This window comes from Erythrolamprus reginae, chromosome 1, assembly GCF_031021105.1.
Source record: "Erythrolamprus reginae isolate rEryReg1 chromosome 1, rEryReg1.hap1, whole genome shotgun sequence".
NCBI lineage: Eukaryota > Metazoa > Chordata > Lepidosauria > Squamata > Dipsadidae > Erythrolamprus > Erythrolamprus reginae.
Genome location: NC_091950.1, coordinates 339,903,068 through 339,926,698, shown reverse-complemented (window position 1 = coordinate 339,926,698; position 23,631 = coordinate 339,903,068). Strand labels below are relative to the sequence as shown.

The window sequence follows — 23,631 nt, the reverse complement described above, 5'->3', positions numbered from 1 at the left end:
TTAGGAGGTTATTCAGACACACAGTAATATGAGAAGGAACATTGTGTTAGAGAGAACTAATTATAAAAGTGAATAAAAGAAATAAATAGTGGAAATAAACTTGTTCCAGAGTAGATGGAATGGTTCAAAACAGGCACAGCATTGAGCCTGTGTATCATGTATGTGATAATACTTATATATGATATAGGCATTTATGGAGAAATGCATAATAGAATACTTGTAGTGACATTAGAAATATGTTAGCATGTGAATGTCTGTATAGAGTACTTTTGTATGCAGAGGATGCCCAAACAAATTGCAGCAAATTTAAAATAGATTATATGAGACAATAGAGATGTATGGCCCAGAGGTAATGCTTCAAATAATCAATTGTATCTGACAGGAAAATGGAGTGACTCACTGTATCTGTTATACTGTATATAAATGTGAAGAGTTAAAGCAAGTAGATGAATTTATGTACCTTAAGATAGTGCTTATTCAAGATTAGAAGATGAATAGATAAGATTTTAAGACATGCAGATGTCAGCAGTGAGTTGGTTCTGGTTTAGACTCATTGTTAGATCTGGTAGTGGTAGCGGCAGGAGGCTTGGCCCACCTGCCTGGGATACTCCGCCCACCTGCCCGGGATGCTCCGCCCACCTGCCCAGGATGCTCCGCCCACCTGCCTGGGATGCTCCGCCCACCTGCCCGGGATGCTTTTGCGCATGAGAACCTGTGACGATCTAATTTAAAACCCACCACTGGCAGATGTGGTAGAACATAGTGGGTAGTTAAGCTGTCTGTTGTAAGGTATCTGTATTAAGGTGTAGTGAACTATAATGTAAATTAGATATTTTAATATTTCTTGTACATGTATGATGTCATGCATTAATTCTTGTAGCTTCCTAGTTTCTGCTCCATTTTTGCACTGTGAAAATTCTGCTTACTGTTAAAAGGTATAGAATAATGTATGTATGTTAATCAGAGATGGATGATGACCTTAACAGATGAAGGGAAAACAAAAAACCAAAATCGACCATGCAAATTTAAGTCTAAACTGGGAAATATATTATGTGTGTGTAAGAGAGATATACAGCTTTAATTCTCAGTAAGACAGGCCATATTCGTCCTTCAGCATAAATACTTACAAAATGCTTATTGATTATGTGATTTAGTATAGTGAGGTAGATAAAGAAAACTTGGCACACAAGAAAAAAATATAGCAAACATTACTTTTTCTATGATTGCAGAAATATACTGTGGTACCGGAAAGTAGGTCAATATTAGAAAATATTAAGTTGCTAATACTCAAATATATGAACAATGTCAATTGACTTGTATGAATAGTTAAGGAGAGATACAGAATCTATTTTAAAAAATGGATTTTACTATGCAGCTGTTAAATAAATCCAAACCATTGGAACACTTTTTTCAACCATGCTACTTGATAATTTATGGCTTGTTATATGCCCATCTCTTTTTTGACTAATAGCAATTATTACAAAAAGATAACCAATTAAGGAAGGAAGTAGTGTTTTCCTTTCAAAATTGAAGCAGTCCAAGAAAGTGAAATCTTGTGAAATGAGTCCCAAAAAATCCTTTCCTTGCTGGGACCACAGAAATATAAATCTGTTTATACTTCTGAAGCTTTCAGTATGTCTGTCAGTTCTAGCAGTCTTAATTCGTGGTGTTTACACAATGAGGTTCTATCCTATCACATTAACAGATACAGTATGTGAAATTATTAAATGAGGCCATCCAGGATCTAGAATGGTGTATTATTATTATTATTATTATTATTATTATTATTATTATTATTATTATTTCAGTACAACACAGCAAACGAGATCACTATGCCGGATTTCGCATTTCATCACCAGTCGGGCGCTTCCCAAGCACCTAGGACTGCGTGATGTAGCAGCGAATTATGTTTGCCGATCCCAGTAAAGCGGCCTTTTGCAATTGACAGATGGAGATTTTGTTAATTCCGATGGTTTTCAAATGTCCGCTGAGATCCTTTGGTACTGCACCCAGTGTGCCAAGTACCACTGGGACCACTTTCACTGGCTTATGCCAGAGTCGTTGCAGCTCGATTTTTAGATCTTCGTATTTCACTAATTTCTCTAGCTGCTTCTCCTCCATTCTGCTGTCTCCTGGGATTGCAATGTTGATGATCCATACTTTCTTTTTCTCCACGATCACAATGTCTGGTGTGTTATGCTTCAGAATTCGGTCAGTCTGAAGTCGGAAGTCCCCCAGTAGTTTTGCTTGCTCATTTTTGACCACTTTTTCAGGCTTATGATCCTACCAGTTCTTTGCCACTGGTAAATGGTAGTTCCGGCACACGTTCCAGTGGATCATCTGTGCCACAGCATGATGTCTATGCTTGTAGTCAGTCTGTGCAATATTTTTGCAGCAGCTGAGTATGTGATCGATTGTTTCATCTGTTTTTTGTTTTTTATTTTTATTATTATTATTATTATTATTATTATTATTATTATTATTATTATCATCATTATTATTATTATTTAGATTTGTATGCCGCCCCTCTCCGCAGACTCACAGCAATAATAAAAACAATGTATAACAAATCTAAAAATTAAAAGTCACTAAAAAACCCTTATTAAAAAGCAAAACATACACATAAACCTACCACGCATAACTTGTATAGGCCTGGGGGAGAAAGAATATCTCACTTCCCCCATGCCTGACGACAGAGGTGGGTTTTAAGGAGCTTACAAAAGGCAAGGAGGCAAATGGAATATTTGTATATAATAAAACTTCCTGTGCAGAATTTTACACTGGGAGAGCTTCATGAAAACAAGGTTCCTGCACCAATAAAATCCCTGATTATATTGGAGCTTTAGCACGTTCAATTTATCAGGTGCATTATGGGTGCTGGCACGCGGGAGTGCTGTCACGCACATGCACACGTACTTTTGGCACACGGCAACAAAAAGATTCGCCATCACTGGACTAGAAGATCTCCAAGATTTGGTTCTGTTTTGAAAATATAGTGTTTTGGTTTTGTGTGTGTATAGAAAAGAAAAGAAAAGAAAACTTAGAGGGAGAAAAAATTATTCACAGCTATTACTAAATGAGAAAGCAGTGAGGAGAGACAGAGCAGTGAGTTTTCTTTAAATAGAATGTATTACTAGAAATTAAACTATTTTAAATATCATAGTCTCAGATAACATAAAAATAAATTTTGGTTTAAAAATTGGATAAGCAATAAAATAGCTTTATGTTGTTAATATGACCATGCTATTTTTATGCTGATTCAATTCGAGTACAAAGATTTTGCATTAATGGAATCTCTGGAACATCTCCAGACCTTTCACAAAAATGCTAAAAGGAAAGCTTAAAATGTCTGGAGATATGATCTTTGAGCCATTGGAACACATCCAAATAAAAAGGTTTCCTTGCAGTTAATCTCTTTTTTAAAAAATAATTTGTCTCCTAAGAAAACAATGAATTCTTTTTTTCTGAGAACTAGTTAAAATATCTTGCTTTCTTTTTTCAGAAAGTTTTTTTTGAAATTAGTGATACACAACTATCAATTAAATTTAATTTGGGAAGAAATTATACAAAGTATACAAACTTTACTGTATTGAATTGTTTGTCTCTAGTGGGATAAATAACACATTTAAAAGACAGTAATACTTTTACATCTCACAAAGTTTTCATTCTGATTTAATTTTTCTTTTTATTACAACCAAGGCCAGGTGTAGACTGCCTATGATCCCCAGCCCCATTTTATTTCAGCACCCAGTGGGGCCAAAATAAGGAAATAATTCAGGAAACCTTCATAAATCTTAACCCTCTTTAATATTTCAAAATGAGCACCGGAGGTTCTATTACCGTGTTTCCCCGATAGTAAGACCCCCCCGATTGTAAGACATATGGGGGGTTTCAGGGGGGTCGGCTTATATAAGCCATACCCCGAAAGTAAGACATATGTCTTACTTTCGGGGAAACACGGTAGATAAACGGTATTGCGGGGGGGGGGGCGATGACATTGCTTCCAAGCTCCCCGCGTGCCCCTCGCCTTCGCTCGCCGCGGCGCCACCGCCTCTTCCCCTGCCGAGGCTCAGCTGCAAGCGGCCAGCGAGGCCGCTCGGCTCCGAGGCGAGCGGCCAAAGCTGCGCCCTCCTTTGCCCGCCTCCTTTCCGCTCGCCTCAGAGCCGAGCGGCCTCGCTGGCCGCTTGCAGCTGAGCCTCGGCAGGGGAAGAGGCGGTGGCGCCGCGGCGAGCGAAGGCGAGGGGCGCGCAGGGAGCTGCCGGAAAGGAGGCGGGCAAAGGAGGGCACAGCTCCGGCCGCTCACCTCAGAGCCGATCGGCCTCGCTGGCCGCTTCCCCTGCCGAGGCTCAGCTGCAAGCGGCCAGCGAGGCCGAGTGGCTCCGAGGCGAGCGGCCGAAGCTGCGCCCTCCTTTGCCCGCCTCCTTTCCGCTCGCCTCGGAGCCGAGCGGCCTCGCTGGCCGCTTGCAGCTGAGCCTCGGCAGGGGAAGAGGCGGTGGCGCCACGGCGAGCGAAGGCGAGGGGCGCGCAGGGAGCTGCCGGAAAGGAGGCGGGCGAAGGAGGGCACAGCTCCGGCCGCTCACCTCAGAGCCGATCGGCCTCGCTGGCCGCTTCCCCTGCCGAGGCTCAGCTGCAAGCGGCCAGCGAGGCCGAGTGGCTCCGAGGCGAGCGGCCGGAGCTGCGCCCTCCTTCACCAGCCTCCTTTCCGGCAGCTCCCTGCGCGCCCCTCGCCTTCGCTCGCCGCGGCGCCACCGCCTCTTCCCCTGCCGAGGCTCAGCTGCAAGCGGCCAGCGAGGCCGCTCGGCTCCGAGGCGAGCGGCCGAAGCTGCGCCCTCCTTTGCCCGCCTCCTTTCCGCTCGCCTCGGAGCCGAGCGGCCTCGCTGGCCGCTTGCAGCTGAGCCTCGGCAGGGGAAGAGGCGGTGGCGCCGCGGCGAGCGAAGGCGAGGGGCGCGCAGGGAGCTGCCGGAAAGGAGGCGGGCGAAGGAGGGCACAGCGGCGGCCGCTCACCCTTTTTGACTGCCCATCCACCCCTTGACCTGCCTTTAGCCAGCCAGCCGAGCGTCCGTGTCGCCGCGGAGTTGGCCTCCCCTGCCGAGAAACATTGCCGGGAGCGGCGAGGGGATGCTCCCTGCAACCCGCCGAACGTCGAGGTCGGCGCCCGCCTCCTTTCTGGCAGCTCCCCGCGCCCGAAGACCAGCCGGCCCCGGTGCCCGGGACAATGTAAGACATACCCCCAAAGTAAGACACAGTGGGGCTTTTGGGGGTAAAAAGATAGTAAGACACTGCCTTACTATCGGGGAAACACGGTAGCACATCAAAAGTTACAATTATCAATTAGTTCCACAGACAAAACAGTTTCATCATCATACTTTGAGTCAGTTTTCTGGAAACCACATTTACAATATGTTCTGTCGGGCTCTCTGGTAGAATCCTCCCAAAAATTCACAGGTACAAATTTCAGACACACGTTTGAAAATTCAAAACAATGTTCTTTATAATGAAAATTCACTTAAATCAAGCCCTCTTTTGGTATAGCAAAGAGCACTCGTCTCCAAACAAACTGGTAATTTGTACAAGTCCCTTATCAGTTCTGTGATACTTAGCTTGCAGCTGTGAGGTAATTCACAGTCTTTCTTCTTTCACAAAGTGAGACACACTTTGCTCTGGTTTAGTTTCAAAGCAGGGAAAAATCAGCATACAAAAATTCAAAGTCAGTAAAGCAGTCACGAAACACAACGATCAGATAATCCTCCACAATGGCCAAACCCACTAATTACCTCATTAATTACCACAGCCCCACCCAACCACAGGTGGCCTCATTTTCTTTGATAATAATCTCTCAGTTGTTGCTGCCTATGCATCCCTCTCCTCATGGGTGGCTGTATCATTAACTCTTGTTCTGAATCCAAGGAGGAGCTAGATAATTGATCTCCTTCTGAGCTGTCTGCCACATTCTCCTCCTCCCTGTCACTCATGTCTTCTTGGTCAGAGGAGCCTTCATCAGCACATTCCACCAGGGGCAAAACAGGCCTGCAGCATGTGGATGTCTCCCCCACATCCACAGTCCTTGGGGCAGGACCAGGGCCAGAGCTAACCACAACACAATATACCTCAACAACATCAACATGTATTCTTAAAATAATCCCAAGTATGTGTTGGTACTTTGTATGTACCTTGTAGTTGGCAGGAAATAAATTGTTTTTTGGCTTGCTTGTTGGTAGTCTTTAGAGATCCTTGCTAGCACAAATTGGCATACACATGGATGAGACAAACCAATCTTTGCTTTGAACAGGAAATGCTGCAGGTGGCATGGATAATAACAAGTCTAGGAATTGTTTATCTTACTAAGAAAGATTATTATTGGCAGGGAAGGTTAGATCAATACTTGGAGGTCTGTTTGAGGGCAATCTTGGTGTAGAAGATTCCAACATGGAACGTAAAGTCATGATCAACAAAGAAATGAAAAAAAGAAAGATACTTTGGATGACTGAAGGGGAAAATCATTGTTGGGCTGTTTTGTGAATACTTTTTTGGATGGAGCAAGACTGAAGTAACATACTGAATTATTTCTGCTGCGTGTTCTTTTATTAGAGTCACTGCTATGGAATGGCATGCTGTATAAATTGTTTAAATAAATAAATACATGGACATCGGGCCAGAATATCTCCGGGACCTTCTGCCGCACGAATCCCAGCGACCGGTTAGGTCCCACAGAGTCAGCCTTCTCCGGGTCCCGTCGACTAAACAATGTCATCTGGCGGGACCCAGGGGTAGAGCCTTCTCTGTGGTGGCCCCGACCCTCTGGAACCAGCTCCCCCCAGAGATTAGAATTGCCCCCACCCTCCTTGCCTTTCGCAAACTCCTTAAAACCCACCTCTGTGGTCAGGCAGGGGGGAATTGAGATATTCCTTTTCCCCCAGGACTATACAATTTATGCATGGTATGTTTGTGTGTATGCTTTGTTTTTTAATAACGGTTTTTTAAAAATGATTTTTACTTGTTAGATTTGTAATATATTGTTTCTATTATTGTTGTGAGCTGCCCCGAGTCCGCGGAGAGGGGTGGCATACAAATCTAATAAATAAATAAATAAATAAATAATAATAATAATAATAATAATAATAATAATAATAATAATAATAAATGTACTTTAGTACTGTCCCAAGGTAATTTTTGAAAAAGCAACTGGACTTTCTGGTTTTTCTTTGAAGACATTTTGCTCCTCATCCAAGAAGCTTCTTCAGCTCTATAGACATACCAGCATTGTGTTGAAACTCTGACCCCTCAGCTGCATCTTTCTAGCCTTCTTCCTGTACTTCTGGTATGGCTAGCTGATGAGAGCTAAATAGCTTGAAATAGATCTATACTAGTCTCTCTTTATGTCTTTGTTGATAAAATATTAATTCAACATTCTGGCAGTTTATAACTAAAGTAGTATCTTGTTATCTCTTCAGCCAGTTGCTTTTCTCTTGAATGCTTTCAGAAGAAATAAACAGATATTCCTTAGCAAAGAAAAGTGATAGGATGTGATTTTTCTGGGGTTTTCCTCCTTTTTCTGGCCTCCATTGAAGCTTTTCCCATCTCAAGTTCTGAGAAAAATTATATAGGATGTTTGCCACTTCAATGCAATCACTAATATTTTTCCTCTAGTTTCCCCACCTCTTCTAGATGGCCTATGTTTCTTTCTCATCACAAAGTTGAACAAGAAGACAAGACTTTGTGGGAATTTAAGTTCCTCCACCTGCTCACAAACCTTTTCAGATTAATGTCACCATCTTCTCTCCTTGCCATCACACAGCATTACCATTAATCATCAGATAGCTGGACTGGTTTGGCTGGGCGACCTCAGCTTCTTTACAACTGAGATTCTTAGCGTTTTCTTTTGGAAGCTCCATACTGTATCTGCAAGCTGGAATAGCAGTGTTCCAATTCTTCTGTCAACTCCGTTTGCAGCTGGCCAAAATAACCAATCAGTTTCCTTTAACATCTTATAGCTGCTCTGCTGGCTTCCTTTCATGTGAAAAATCTGTCTGAATCAGCTAAAGCCTCAGTATTCAGTCCATTTCATCTCTCTAGAGCTTTTAATTCATTCTCTTTCTGGGACTGGGTTACCTAAAATGAAGCCACCAGACAGCAATCTATGGATGCAATAAGAGCAGAAAAATAACTACATTTTGCTGCTTTAATTGTAATACTATTGTTAATAAAGGCTGTTAGCAGTGTTTAAACTACTTAAAGGTTCATTTCTCATCATTTTGTAGCACTCTTAAGCGTCTCAGCCTAGAGAAAGTAATTGGTAAAGGCAAAAAAGATGTGACACCCTGACAAAAATGGGAGTGACTTAAATGCCACACTTGATTCCAGCTGGGTTGCTTATGGCCATCCAGCTGCAATTACTCCATCTTCACTTGGTAAACATGCTTTCCTTCTTTAGAAGGATTTCAGGAAGAATTGTAGGTAACATTCCATTATTCCATATTTTAAATAATACTTTCTTTTGTTGATCTTCATTTAAAGTTCCAAGAAAGTTGACACTGACAGTGTTTTGTGCAATTGCTTTTTAAAAAATCTGTATTGTGCATTATAAAAAATATTTGAATATTAGAAATACCTTTTTAGAACAGAACAGAATAGAATAGAATCCTCCTAAACCTTAATATTCTTAAATAGATTTGAAAAAGCACAGCAAAAAGAATCAAGTAGGCTCAATAGATATGGAATCTTTCATTTCTCTTTTCTATTAGTGGATTAATGTTGTGGGAGAATTACAGTATTATATTTGAAGGACAAAGAGATTGAAATCTGGACATTTTTTTTCTTCTTTCATTACTTTAGAGTTAATGGGTATAGGAAACTGGATGCTAAAAACTCCTGGTTTTTCCATACCTTATAAGTTTATTCCTTTCTCTACACAGGTTTCTAGATCAAGGTGATACGGGATACATACAATATCTATAATGTATTCCATTTGGGGTAAACAATATAAGGAGAGTGCAGAAAGGGATAAAAAAAATACTGAACCCAAGAAATTAAAGATTTGAGATAAGAAAAAGGAACAGCATCATCTAATCAACTATATTTCTCATTGTATTTCTCTGTCCTTGCAAACTGTTATTGCTTGCAGCATATCTCTACTGCAACCACTTCATACATCATATAATCTTCATTAACTTCATTAACGTCTCACATTTTCAGTTTTCTCTATCCTCTCAACTTATTTTGGAGCAGGATTCTCATCCATTCTCTCAGTATGATGAGAAGACTAATAGTAATGCAGCCTTAGTTTGGCAGTGGTGAGGGAATTATTTGTTCAGCAGAGTGATGGCATTCAAGAAGAAACTGATCTCATGTCTAGTTCTCTTTGTGTGCAGTGCTCTATAATCCTAAACATAATTAAAACCTAAAATGGATAGCATTTTTATCATTAATGCTAATTTGAGAACAAAATATGGCATTACAAAGAAGGAGGGCTAGCAGAGATACAGGTATTACAGAATAATGTACCACAATACCCCCCCCCCTCACATCCAAGCCCCAAATCTTCAATTAAGGCAGTGTAGCAGACGGCCAGGCTGAACCTGAGAGAAGGATCAAAGGTATTATAAGGCATAAGTCCCTGAACATCCGTAAGAGATCTAAGTCCAGCCTACTTTAAATGCCAAGCTCCATCAGAGTTGAGAGTAGCCATTGGGTCATTGACCTTTGGTGAGATAGTGACTTGTCTATCCCGTGCATGTGAAGAAAGATTCCAGCAGACTGAGCGGATGAAATATACTAGATTAGGACAACAGTCATGAAGCCAGTCTCTACAAGCTACATGGTATGCTAAGAGCACAGCAAAAACATGAAAGATGCCCTGGTCAACCACTGCGCCCAGACCATCTCCAACTGTCTTGACTATTGGAGCAAAATGGAATCTGGGAAGAGAGAGTGAAGCTGATTATGTGTACTTCTCCCTCACTTTAATCCAATTCACACACAAGTCTTAACAACCCCTTCAAGATGTCAAGGTCCTCTTTGAAAACAATGGACGAACATCATCATCAGAGTTAAAAATTTAGTTAAGAAATTTAGGCAAAAAATTCATTGAAAAGCTAGAAATGTTTTCCCAAATGTATGTATGACCCAAAACAAAAAAGCCTATGGGTTTTATTTATTTATTTATTTATTCTTTGTCCAATATACAATACATATGAAAGAGAATAGACATTAAGTAATATATATAAAGATAGAAAGTAAAAAAGAAGAGAAGTAGATGGGAAGCAGAGAATATATATGATATATGAGATAAGAAAAGACAATTGGACAGGGGACGATAGGCACATAGTGCACTTATGTATGCCCCTTACTGGCCTCTTAGGAACCTGGAGAGGTCAATTGTGGAGAGTCTAAGGGAGAAATGTTGGCGGTTGGGGGTTGACACTATTGAGTCCGGTAATGAGTTCCACGCTTCGACAACTCGATTGTTAAAGTCATATTTTTTACAGTCAAGTTTGGAGCGGTTAATATTAAGTTTGAATCTGTTGCGTTTTCTTTCATTTCAGAGAGAACATAAATCATTTGCACTATGTCAGGCTTCTAAAAGAAAATAACCTATCTTGTACTACATCCTAAAACCTTTGATATAGCAATTTTTTCATTCTTTCTTTGTTTGGAATGTATTATAACTTTGTTCCATTTAGCCACTTTTTGTCAGGGTCTTCCAAGTAGTACATTGTAGTATAGTAACAATAGGATATAGTATATTTTTAGCTCAGTGGGATCGTAGCTTTTTAAATCAAGATATTGGACAGTTATTCCATCTTTTTCTTCCTGGGCAGGGTTTTTTTGTGTGTGTGTGCTAAGGAGAAAACAGAAGGGGAAAAGGTTAGAAGTTGAAGGATTATGTCTTTTGTAAAATTCAAAAAATGTGGCAAGACTGTTGTATGAGAAAAGCTTCATTTACAAGAATTCAAAGTTTAAGTTTAAGTTTAAGTTGAATTAGATTTGTATGCCGCCCCTCTCCGCAGACTCGGGGCGGCTCACAGCAATAGCAATACAATGTAAGACAAATCCAATATTTAAATTAATTTTTAAAAAAGTGCTCTGTTTACCCTAATTTTCTTCCATGTGTCAGTCAATACTTAATTACTAACTCAAGACTATCTTCGTAATCAAAATGAATACAATGAATTAAGAAACATTTTCTAGACACATTTTAATCTGTGAATGTCTGCAGATGGGTAATTAAAATTCTATAACTTCTGCCAGTCTATTTTTAAAACAACTTCAGCCTCAGATATTTTGAACTATGTCTCACTGAGATCTATGTGATATTATGTGATCATTATCTTTAAGAGAGGATGATTTAATTATCTGGTCTAATTGTTATATTTTTTTTATTTTGTTTAGGTGCAGAAGTGATATATGTAAATTTAACTGCTTATAATGATGGTCATTTGCAGTCATCATTCTGGATTGTGGATAAGCAACATGTGTACATTGGAAGTGCCAGTTTAGATTGGAGTTCACTGGGGCAGGTATTAATTCTTTAAACTGCAAAATAAATTCTTTAAAAAAAATCATAATTAACTTTGTTATGGAAGATAGAGCCATTGGCTTTTGTATATGTGGATCATTTATGTTTATAGTTATTTCATTTCATTACATAACTCCGTAAATTGTGCTATTCTTAACTGAATCTTCTAAAATTACATAAAGTAATATGATACAATAGACTAAATGGCAGTGATGGTGAACCTTTTTTTGTTCACGTGTCAACAGGGGTGTGGGGGTCACGTGTGCACGTGCCCAAACCCATAATTCTATGCCTCCCCTGCGTGCCTGACCCCCGTCCTCATTCCCGGCACGAAATGGCATGCCTGTTTTTTCACTCTCCCCAGGCTTCAGAGCCTTTCTAGAAGCCTGGGGAGGGCGAAAACAGCCTTCCCCATCCTCCCCGGAGGTCCTCCAGAGGACAGAAATGAAAGACAGAAATGAAAGACTCAAGTTGGGTGGGGAAGGCTGTTTTCACCCTCTTCCAGCTCCTAGAAAAGCTCTGGAGTTTGGGGAGAGCAAAAAATGGAACTTCCCCACCCCCCGAGGTTGGAAACAGCTTGTTTCCCAATTCCCAATAGGCCCAGAAAGCCTGAAAATCAGCTGGCTAGCAAGTGCATGTGTGCCGGACCAGAACTTGCGTCCCCACTGATATGGCTCCATGTGCCACTTGTGGCATGCGTGCCATAGGTTCACCATCATAGCTATATTGGAACCTCTACTACTATTATTAGTATTATTAGCTTTAGTAGGTTCAGTTTCAATTGCCCATGTACTAGTTTGTACATTATTCTCCCATGTACAATTCCTTCAGCAGTTAGAGGCTTGAATACAAAACATTTTCATCTAATAGTCCTCTATTTCTACTTCTTACTGCTGGTGGGAAATTCCTTTAAAGAACCCTTCTGCAGTTAATAGTCTATATGTAGAATAATTACATCCGAGGGCAATGTAGCAGGTTTATAGGTTTATGGTCAACAATAAAATGATGTCATTTTCTAGACCTAATGCTTTTGTCACTGTGGGTCTACATAACATTTTACAGATGCTAGCTTCTTCACTACTATAAAATGCACAGATTGGATGACATTTTTTCTCAACATCCATTACCTAAATAATTGATTGTTTGAAGCAACAGCTGCAGGCCCAAATGAGAGAAATAGAGAGACAGAATCCTGACCCTATTCCACTACTGCTTTTCTTTTTTGCCCCACAAATCATCAGGCAAAAGTATCAGGTTTTCCTACATCATCTAGATGACAAAAGGAATGTATGAGCTTTGTACAAGCTTCTCTTCAGCACATCTCTTTGGAAATCAAGATGATCTATCCCTTGCCTGCAGTAAAGCATCAGACACAAGTTGTAACTATTAAGGCGGAGGTAGTTCAAATGGCTACAATGCAGAAAATCACTGACTGAAGAGCCAGACAAATGAACAAATTGTATGGCCACTCTAGATGGATATATAAAAATGTCTCATCAGGCAGTGCACCTTCACATGACCTTCTGATGAAATCACTACATCTGTCAGGCTTCCACAGAGACACAGTCAAATATGGTTAGCGATTGTATCTCAGGGAATGAGGCTACAACAGATGATTACCAGACATTGAACTAATTTGGATCTAATTTAATTCACAAATTAGAAAAAACGGGGTAGGTTACAACACATGCAGATGGATAAACAGTTGGCTGTCCAACCGCATGCAATGAGTTGTCCTCAATGGTTCCAAATCCACATGGAAGAAGGTAGGCAGTGGGGTACCACAGGGTTTCGTCCTGGGCCCTGTACTCTTCAATATTTTCATCAATGACCTGGATGAGGGAGTAGAAGGGGAACTAATCAAATTCGCAGACGACACCAAGCTGGCAGGGGTAGCCAACACCCTAGAGCAGTGTTTTTCAACCAGTGTGCCGTGGCACACTAGTGTGCCGCGAGACATGGTCAGGTGTGCCGCGAAGCTCAGAGAGAGAAAGAAAAAGCAAGAGAGAGAAAGAAAACAAGAGAGAAAGCAAGCAAGAGAGAGAGAGAGACAGAAAGCAAGAGAGAAAGAGAAAGAGAGAAAGAAAGCAAGAGAGAGAGAGAAAGAAAGCAAGAGAGAGAGAAAGAAAGCAAGAGAGAAAGAGAACAAGAGAAAGAAAGCAAGAGAGAGAGAGAGAAAGCAAGAGAGAGAGAGAGAAACAATGGGAGGGAAGGTGGGAGAGAAAGACATAGAGGGAACTAGGGAGTGAGAGAGAAAGAGCAAAAAAGAGGAAAGAAGGAAGAGACAAAAAAAGAGGGATGGAGAGAGGGAGGAAAAAAGAGGGAGAGAAAGCGGGAGAGAGAAATAGAGCAAAAAGGAGGGAGATATTTTTTTGGTCCAAACGTTTTTTAGCGCCCCCCCCCCCCAATGTGCCCTGTGGTTTTGTAAATGTAAAAAATGTGCCGCAGCTCAAAAAAGGTTGAAAATCACTGCCCTAGAGGACAGACTCAAAATACAGAAATATCTAGACAGATTAACACTATGGGCCCACACTAACAACATGATGTTTAACATTGACAAGAGCAAAGTACTTCACCTTGGTAAAAAAAAAACCTAGACACACATACAGCCTGGGAGAAACTCCACTTAGCAGTAGTGACTGCAAAAGAGATCTTGGAGTCTTGGTGGATCAACTAAACAGGAGCCAGCAATGTGCAGCAGCGGCCAAAAAAGCCAACACTATCCTAAGCTGCATCAACAGGGGGATACACCCCAAGACCAGGGGAGTATTAATACCACTCTACTATGCCCTGGTCAGACCACATCTGGAGTACTGCATCCAGTTCTGGTCACCACACTTCAAAAGAGACATTGAAACTCTGGAGAAGGTGCAGAAAAGAGCAACAAAAATGATTAGGGGACTTGAAACCAAGACTTACGAAGAGAGATTGCGGGAACTGGGCATGAGAAGAGGAGGGCCAGAGGGGACATGATAGCTGTATACAGGTATATGAGGGGTTGCCACGGAGAGGAGGGGGCACTCTATTCTCCAGAGCACCAGAGGGCCGGACAAGGAACAACAGCTGGAAGCTGACCAAGGAGAGATTCAACCTAGAAGTAAGGAAGAACTTCCTGATGGTCAGAGCGATCAACCAGTGGAACAACCTGCCTGCGGAGGTTGTGAACTCCCCAACTCTGGACACTTTCAAGAGGAGATTGGACTGCCACTTGGCTGGGGTGCTTTAAGATGCCTGCTCAGGCATGGGGTTGGACTTGATGACCTGCATGGTCCCTTTCAACTCTAACAATAAAGAATAAATAAATAATTGTAAATTTAGTTTACAATTAGATCAAATTAGATCAAATTTTGAGCTTTCAGAAAAGGAGACTTGGATTTGATCTTGCCTCAAAATTTCTAGTTTATTAGTAACAAATGCCTGTTTATATTCTCTGTAATCCTGATCTGCCATTCAGTATAACTACTAAACTACTTAGGAAATCACAAATTAAGCTCTGATACCCCAATAGCTACTTTACATGTGTTTAGCCATGGTTTTATTTCTGTGTGTACTTTGTGTGTTCTATTTTATTTCTCAGACAAATTATCAAATGCAAAAGTGCATTTGGGCTTTTAAAAATGTCAAAAAGTGAGCCTTGTGCATGTTTAATCCAATGTATTTTTATGGGTGTTGTTCAGTCTTGATTTTATTGCTGGCTACTGTTCTTTAGGAAGACTGTAAAAACTTCTTCTTCTTTTTTTGCATTGTTTGCTGTCCACTTGTTTTCAGTCCAGCAAGCAATGGAAGCAGCAGGGCGTTACCAGCATTGGGTGGATGGGACGTTGGCAGCATTGGCAGGATCTTGGCAGCAGTGATGGGGTGTCAGCCCTCCACAATAGTTCCAGTTTTTCATGTACCCTCTTGGAAAAATTAATTTCTAAGTCCTGCTCTAGATTCCAAATCCTGCTTTTGATTCTAAAAGAACAGATTAGTGCTGTTGTTTCAAAGGGGAGATAAGCTCATATATATAAACAGCCTGCATAAGATGTGACAAGTGTTTTCATATGTTATGAAATTTAACTAATTTACTAAGAAATAGCAATAGCACGTAGACTTATATGCTGCTTTACAGTACTTTACAGCCCTCTCTATGCAGTTTCCAGAGTCAGCATATTGCCCCGAACAATTTTGGGTCCTCGTTTTACCCACCTTGGAAGGATGGAAGGCTGAGCCAACCTTGAGACTGATGAGATTTGAACTTCAAAATTGCAGGCAGTTGGCAGGCATCAAAAGTAGCCTGCAGTACTGCACTCTAACCACTGCATGAGTTAAAATTAGCCCAATGAATATATTCAGCTTCTGAAGGTATAAGATTGTCAAAGTAGAAGAATGATCATTTCTGCATATATGTTTTAATATTGAAAGCAAATAATTTATTCAGGAGTGCATAATTTTAAACTTTACTGCCTCAAAGCACCCCTGAGATGATATGCTGTACTCATATTTTGCTTAGCTCTTTCCCCAATCATCTCGTCCCACCTGGAGGGATCAGAATCAAAGTTTTAGGACTGTCTGTTCCTTATCAAGCATTGCTCTGGTACTAGAGCAGCCTTCCTTGTAGGTTTGACATGCTAGTTGAGATTTATAAGAATTGGTGAAACATACAGTTTGTGCAGAGCATCAGATTTGATACAGAATGATTGGAGTTGATGTTAGAAACATAATGTCCTATGTTGAGCTGCAGATGTAAACCAAGGAGAATTTTCTAAATGAATAATTTTCCAGGAATTGGAATTGTCGTGCAATAATTTAATACATATATTGTATATTCACTGTATTAATTTTTATTGTAAAATAAAATAATTTAAATTAAATTATAAAATAGGCATGTGCTATAGCTCTGTCCTTCTCAGGACAGAATTTACTATCTGCTTACAAGTTATTTGTTATAATATGAAAACTTGTCCTATTCTTTTTGCTATTTATTACTGATTATTTGCAGCACCAACAAATAAATGCATTTTTATTTTATTTTATTTTATTTATTTATTTATTTTATTATTTATTTTATTTTATTTTATTTTATTTATTTTATTATTTGTATGCCGCCCCTCTCCGTAGACTCAGAGGATTCCAATTTAGACTGAGGTGCTTAATATGTGCATATATATTTCAACATTAGTAATAGACTTAGCAGCAAAAGAACATCTAATAACCGTATCAACCTGTCATTTGAAGCTCTTATAATAGGCAATGTGCCTAATAATACATACTTTGATTTCACAGATGAAGGAGCTTGGCATCATCGTATACAACTGCAGTTGCCTGGTTTTAGATTTGCAAAGGATATTTGCCTTGTACAGTTCCTTGAAATCCAAGAGCAAAGTTCCACCCACTTGGTCTAAAAGACTGTACGCAGTGTATGGCACTAAAAACAAGCTGCTCCTTAAATTGAATGAAACCAAGTCAGAAATCTTTGTCTCAGTGAGTATTTTTGTTCTTGTTTTTAGATAATTTTTAGCGGCTACCTCAGTTGCTCCTCCCCTAAAATTATATCCCTAGCATCCCTAACTCAATATTTGCAAACCCAATAGTGCAATAAATTTATTTATTTGTAAACCAAACTTCTTACCCACATATCTCCCTGATCAATGCCATCAGTATGAAAACATTTTTAGGAGAAAGCAATATATTCCTCTAGTGAAGATACGAATCTTTATGTGTGAGAAGAAAGTTTGTTGGTACATGATATCATCTGAGATGTCCTTAGAGTCTACTTTTCAATGATTTCCTTTTTCCCAGAAAAATTCTGGCAGCAATAAGGAATAAAAATGAACTTAAAGGGAGAAGATTTGATTCCAAGGAGGTGCAGATATATTTAATATATGCCTTATTACTAAAGCAATGTTAGGAATTATCTTGGTGGTAATATAGTGGCCTTCCTATGAATTATTTTGGGCTCCTGAAAGGAGACAGAAAATAATATCTTTATATAGTAACCAAATCAAACACTGTTCTGTTATTGATAATTTTATTTCTAATTATAGCTAAATACTACATTTTTCACCATCGCTTTTATCTTTCTTTGCCTTTAAAACATTTCTTACCTTAGTTACAGCCTTAAAATATTTCTTTCCTTAATAGATACTTAAATTATAAGATTTAGAAGCCAAGATACTCACGTCACTAATCAATTGTAATTTAGCTAAAATAGAAACAACTGCTAAATCCTTTATTCTTTTTGCAAAACAGTCTTTCTTGGCTGCAGCCTAAAATATAATTTTCTCTATAGTATTTTATCTTGTAATCCTAATATTAGCCTTGCAGGTGATCACAAGGGAAAATGCTGGATATTATTATGTGACTGATACTGTTATCTCAATAACAAGGGGAATTATTAGAAAAGTCCCATAAATTTGTTGAAGATATCCTACAGGTGAAAGGAAAGATTCTATTTCAGCTTAAGCACGACACAGGTGAATCCCTCCAAATTTGAAACTCAGGTCAGACACCTATCAGAGAATGTATTGAGTGTCTGAAAGCTGCCCTGATGAACATTGCTATGTAATATCTCTACTCCTTTTTAATATTGGTTCAGTTACAGACATTGCTCAAGGACAAAAGCCATGGAAGTATTTGACACCTAAGGTCATTGCTGATTTGAAACTTCTTCCCTTCTTTAAAAGGGAAATGTGGATTTTAAAGTATTTCTTTGTGTGCAAACTCATGTGTATAATCATGGTGCTCCCTACTGCCCTATTCCAAGACCTGGAAGAATAACACATTTTTAGTAATTTCCTAAATGTCATACAGGTGGGAGCCAGGTGAATCTCTGGGGAGAATGTTCCAGAAGACGAGTTGCAACATAATAAATCTTGCACCACAACTAAAACATAATTAATAGAAAATTATTTTTTGCCTTATACCATACCATTAAATATTTTTGCTAATGATATTCCTGAAGTCTTTTTTATTACTAAATGTTTTTATTTATTTTTATTTTATTCTAATGTACATTCCCTAGAATCATTTGATTTGAATTAGAAATTAATCAAATAGCACAAGAACCCTTCTGGTCACACAAATGAAATTATCTTCAGTTTTTTCATTCCTGCCCCTCCAGCATTTACTCTAGAGTTTTCCCAATTTATCCAGAGAAAATTATGAATTTTGAAATTGCAAACATATATTTTGACATAAATTGTTTCAACTCCTACCCTCAAAACAACACTACACTGCACACCAGAACAACTAGATACAAGAACAGTTTATTTCCCCAAGCCATCACGCTGCTAAACAAATAATTTCCTCAATACTTTCAAACTACTCACTAAGTCTGCATTACTATTACTATTAGTCTTCTCATGGATCCTATCTATCACCCATCTCCTCCCACTTATCACTGCATAACTGTAACTTTGCTGCTTGTATCCTTACAATTTATATTGATTGATTCCCCGGTATGATTTGATTGCTTATTTGGACCTTGTGACTATCATTAAGTGTTATACCTGATTCTTGATGAATGTATCATGTCTTTTTATGTACACTGAGATCATATGCACCAAAAGACAAATTCTTTGTGTGTCCAATCACACCTATTCTATTCTATTCTATTCTATTCTATTAATTATATTCAAGACTCCATTACAGTTAATGATGGCTTTTGCAACTACATAATTTAAATAACTTAGCATTATTTTATGCAGAATAATTATCAATTCAACCAACATCCTTATTAGAGAAATCAGAGATAACAATTGTATCCCACTTTTCAGAACAGAAATATTTTCATGATAGCATATAAGTAACGTAGAACATATTGATAAGTCATCATGCTAAACAGTATTAAAATATTAAAAGTTATACAGGCCATCTTGTTACAGGTGTAAATATAATGAGTTTATAATTCTACACAAAAAACCTGAAATGAGATCTTCTATATTTCTGTTAATATATTTTAAATCTTCTCTCCACAGAATTCTCCAAAGCTCCTATGCCCTAAAGGCAGGACTTTGGATACTGAAGCAATCTATAGTGTGGTAGATAATGCTGAACAGTTCATATATATAGCTGTTATGGACTATCTTCCTATTGTTAATATAATAAATGAAACAAGGTGAGTAGACACCAGAAATCTTCATTATGTATTATTATATTATTATAAATACATTATATTTTCTGAGGAAAGTATTTGTTAAGAACTCTTTCCCAGTTTAGCACATTCAGGTGCTTTTGTTGTAGTGATTAAAATGTTAGAATTAAGAGAAGAGAAGAACCAATTTCAAACCTACCCTGTAGCATTCAAATTCACTGGATAACTTCAACCAACTATCTACTTCATAGGTTTGTTGTAACAATGGAATGAAAGAACATCTCCTTATGTATTCCCTGGAATTCCTGGGAGAAATACAAGATATAAATCTAACAAATAAATAATTTATTTTAATAGTAATTGGACTTCTATTTCCAGAATTCTTATTATATTTGTTGGCTGGAAATTGCAGAAGATGTAAGTCCCAACTAAACTGAAAAGTAGCAAGCATGCAAAGGTTTAAAGATTTTGTACATTTTGCTGAGTACGCCTGATATTCAGTCACAAAATCCTGCAAATTTTTCTTTCTTTCTTTGCAGTTCTATAGCTACCATATTTCATTATATTGATAAGTCATGTACTATCAAAAATGTAATTCATTTCCTAATTTTCCAACTTAATGTTTATTTTTAATATATCATTTATTCAGACTTGTTACTACTACACATTATGTTTTCAATGGGAAAATGTATAACTTTTCCTAATGTGACCTGTCATTTACAAGTGATTTCTAGCAGAATCACTGTTTTCTTATGAGCAAATGAAGTCCTAAGGAAAAAAGATTTTACCAGCCCTTGTATCCTTGAGTCTTTTACTATGCAAGTAAAAGAAAAGAAACTATACCACTACCCCCAATTCTAAAATTCCTAATAAAGTTGATTAGATGCCATTGAGATTCACCCCTTTATTAATACTATTCTAAATTGTGACTGAAAAAAAGATTAAAATATCATATACTTACCAGACTGATTATAGAAAGTTCTCCTATACACTTCTATTTAAAATAACAGAACCAGGATCATTACCACATTCCTAGCTCTACTTTTGTCCATTCTTGGACTTCTACTTCATTGTCTAGCTATACAGTTTGACCTTGACAATGCTTCTATATATTTTTGTTTCTCAAGATTGATAAGATCTACTGGTTTTTTAGCTTTCAGGAGTTTCAATGTGAGAGATTGAGAGTCATGATACTTCACAATTGCTTGGTTGGGGTTTTATTTGTTTTTACATCAGAATTCCTGGCTTTTCATTTTTTTCAAAAAATCCTAAATAACTTAGGCTGCTTTTTTATAGGTATTGGCCTTTTTTGGATGGAAAGATCAGAGAAGCACTGATTCTACGCAATATTAAAGTGCGACTCCTTATAAGTTTCTCCAAAGAAACAAATCCCCTCACTTTTAACTTTATTTCATCTCTTAAAGCAATTTGCACAGATGTTTCTGACTGTAGTTTAAAAGTTGTAAGTATTCCTTGTATTGTTTGTTTATATAACTAAAATAATATTCTAGTACATTTCTTTAGCAATTGGTCTCTTAACTGTTTTTCATACATATAATCATTGCACCATCCATCTAGTCATGTGTTCAAAATTCAGACGCTTGGCAATTTACTCATATTTATGACATTTGCAGTGTCCCGGAGTCATGTGGTCCCCTTTTGCGGCCTTCTGATAAGGAAAGTCAATGGGGAAGCCACATTCACTTAACAACTATGTCACTAACTAAAGAACTTGAATGTTATTAACTTAACTGTGGCAGGAAATGGTGGTAAAATGGGGCAAAACTCAGTTAACAAATGTTTCACTTAGCAACATAAAGTTTTGGGCTCAATTGTAGTCATAACTCAAGGACTCGTCTATTAATATGGAAATTTTGCAAAATGCTATTATAACTCATCTTTATATTTAGGTTATTTCATAATGTTTTAATAGATGTTATTTTCCCTTTTCCAAATCTGATAAGTCAGCATGTTTAAATTTCAAGTTCCTTCAGCAAAGTGGAGATTAGCTATCTCTAAGTGAGGGTTCTTTTTTTTTCATTTAATGCAGAAATTCTTTGATCTTGAATCAGAAAGTACATGTTTTATTAAGGAGCCAAAAGACTCTTCTCTTCTCAAGCTAAATCGCAATAAATATGTGGTGACTGAAAGAGCTGCTTATATTGGTAAGTAAAGAAATTGAATGAGCCAGTTCCAATCTGAATATTTGTATACTATTTGTAGCTTTGGATCAAGAATAGCCAATTAAGTGTAAAGCATTTGAAGAATGAAAATCTAATTGATACATTTATATAAAATTTTGTTTTGCTAGTAAACATTAGATCTGAAAAAATAGCACGTGACTTAGTCTGCTTACATATGAAGCTGAGATTCTCATGGAGAAAGTAAATTCAATCTATATCTATATTAAATATAAAATGTCAAAAGTGTTCAGCCTGAAGTTTAAATAAGAAAAAGAGTTGTTTTTGAGGAATGTTTTCCAATTGTTACATAACTTTGATTGTCCTTTCATTTACCTTATAGGTAATTTTGACTGGGTTGGGACCTATTTTAATCAGAATGCTGGAGCTGGTCTTGTCATCAACCATAAAGACACAGGGAACAAAACCAGCATAATTAAGCAACTTAAAGCTGTGTTTGAAAGGGACTGGTATTCACATTACGCTAAAAGTTCAACAGCAAAGATCTCAAACTGTCTAATCTACAAACACAGCAAAGCTGCAGCCAATAAGTCTGCCATAAGCAATATGAACTGATGTCCCTTGTACTGTTCAGCATCAGAGCCAAGGGAGAAATAGAGTAGGACTGATGCTGATTCCCACTTTCTTATTTATGGACAATGGACTTTTTTAAAAATTAAAAAAAATAATTTATAGTAAAAAAGCACACTTACATAAAATGTCCTTTAAACTATATTCTGTATACTGTATTATTTACAAATGTTAGATTTGTTACTGCTGACAATGAATGTCTTTTCTGCTTTGCTGTTGGTTTGGACATATGTCATTCATATTTAAAAGCATGCTGGATTCTTTAGTTTAAAGGTTATTTCTACCTCTCTCTGCTATATAGTAAAATGTATATACAAAGTAAGTTTGATTACGGAAAAAAATTCTTAGAACAGTTTATAGTAAGCGCACATTTCCCTCAATCCCACAATTTAAGTACACACAAATCCTGTATTGTATAAATAACATATCCCTAGTTTAAGAACTTATCGCCTAGCTGAATTTATAATACTATGTCCAATCGATTTATATTTAAATGACCTTTTATTACTTGAACCTCTAAAACAAAATTGTAAAGGGAATAGTTCTAATCCACCATAAGCATTACCTTCTGCCAGTCATGCGCTAATCTATTTCGATTTTCTGATTTTTTAAAAGAATGTTGCTTTAATCTCTAAAAAATACATTTTTATTTTTAAAAATATGATACAACAGTAGTTTGCATGTAACTTTACCTGCCATACTGAAGCAAATACTTGTCTCTGCGTAAAATTGTTTCTGCAGGGCTAAAGCTTACATTTGTGAAGAAATGGGGAACAATCCATTAGGATGATGTTTCTCAACCTTGGCAACTTGAAGAATTCCTCAACCACTTCCCTAGAGGCTCAGAGGCAATTCATCCATTCTTTCCTTCCCAGGCTGCCCACAAAGGAGGATGGGCATTTACCCATGGGTCCCTCCTCAAGTTCCACATACTGTAATCCATTAAGCAACCCCTGATCTCAGTATTGTTTTGATGAGCCCCATGAAAACCCTCTTTATGTCAGCAATTGTGGTGCAAATGAATTGTGATATGAGTTTACTCAAGCTTCTGGTCTTAAAATGAAGTTAAAAGTTAAAATGACTTTGGCTGCAGTTGATGGTTGAATACCATGTTACCAGAAAAGGGCTTTATTTTTTTAAAAAATATCGTGAGTTCTGTTATTTAAAATGTTTCTCTTTACAGTTCATGGAGAAATAATTGTTCCCACTTTAACATTTTCCAGATAAATATTCTTAAACTAACTTTTCTAACATCTAAATGACTTTGTTTA

The 23,631-nt window shown here is 38.1% G+C and overlaps 1 protein-coding gene across 1 annotated transcript in view; it reads left to right on the top strand.

The window, feature by feature from the left end:
• PLD5 (phospholipase D family member 5) overlaps positions 1 to 22,469 on the top strand; it is a 107,516-nt gene extending 85,047 nt beyond the window's left edge. Inside the window, exons 5-10 of the mRNA XM_070740742.1 lie at positions 11,389 to 11,516; positions 16,781 to 16,978; positions 19,474 to 19,613; positions 20,886 to 21,051; positions 21,640 to 21,754; positions 22,113 to 22,469. Of these exons, the coding sequence (XP_070596843.1) occupies positions 11,389 to 11,516; positions 16,781 to 16,978; positions 19,474 to 19,613; positions 20,886 to 21,051; positions 21,640 to 21,754; positions 22,113 to 22,345 (980 nt within the window). The 3' untranslated portion in view covers positions 22,346 to 22,469. The remainder of the gene's footprint in view (positions 1 to 11,388; positions 11,517 to 16,780; positions 16,979 to 19,473; positions 19,614 to 20,885; positions 21,052 to 21,639; positions 21,755 to 22,112) is intronic.
• The last annotated feature ends 1,162 nt before the right edge of the window (positions 22,470 to 23,631 follow it).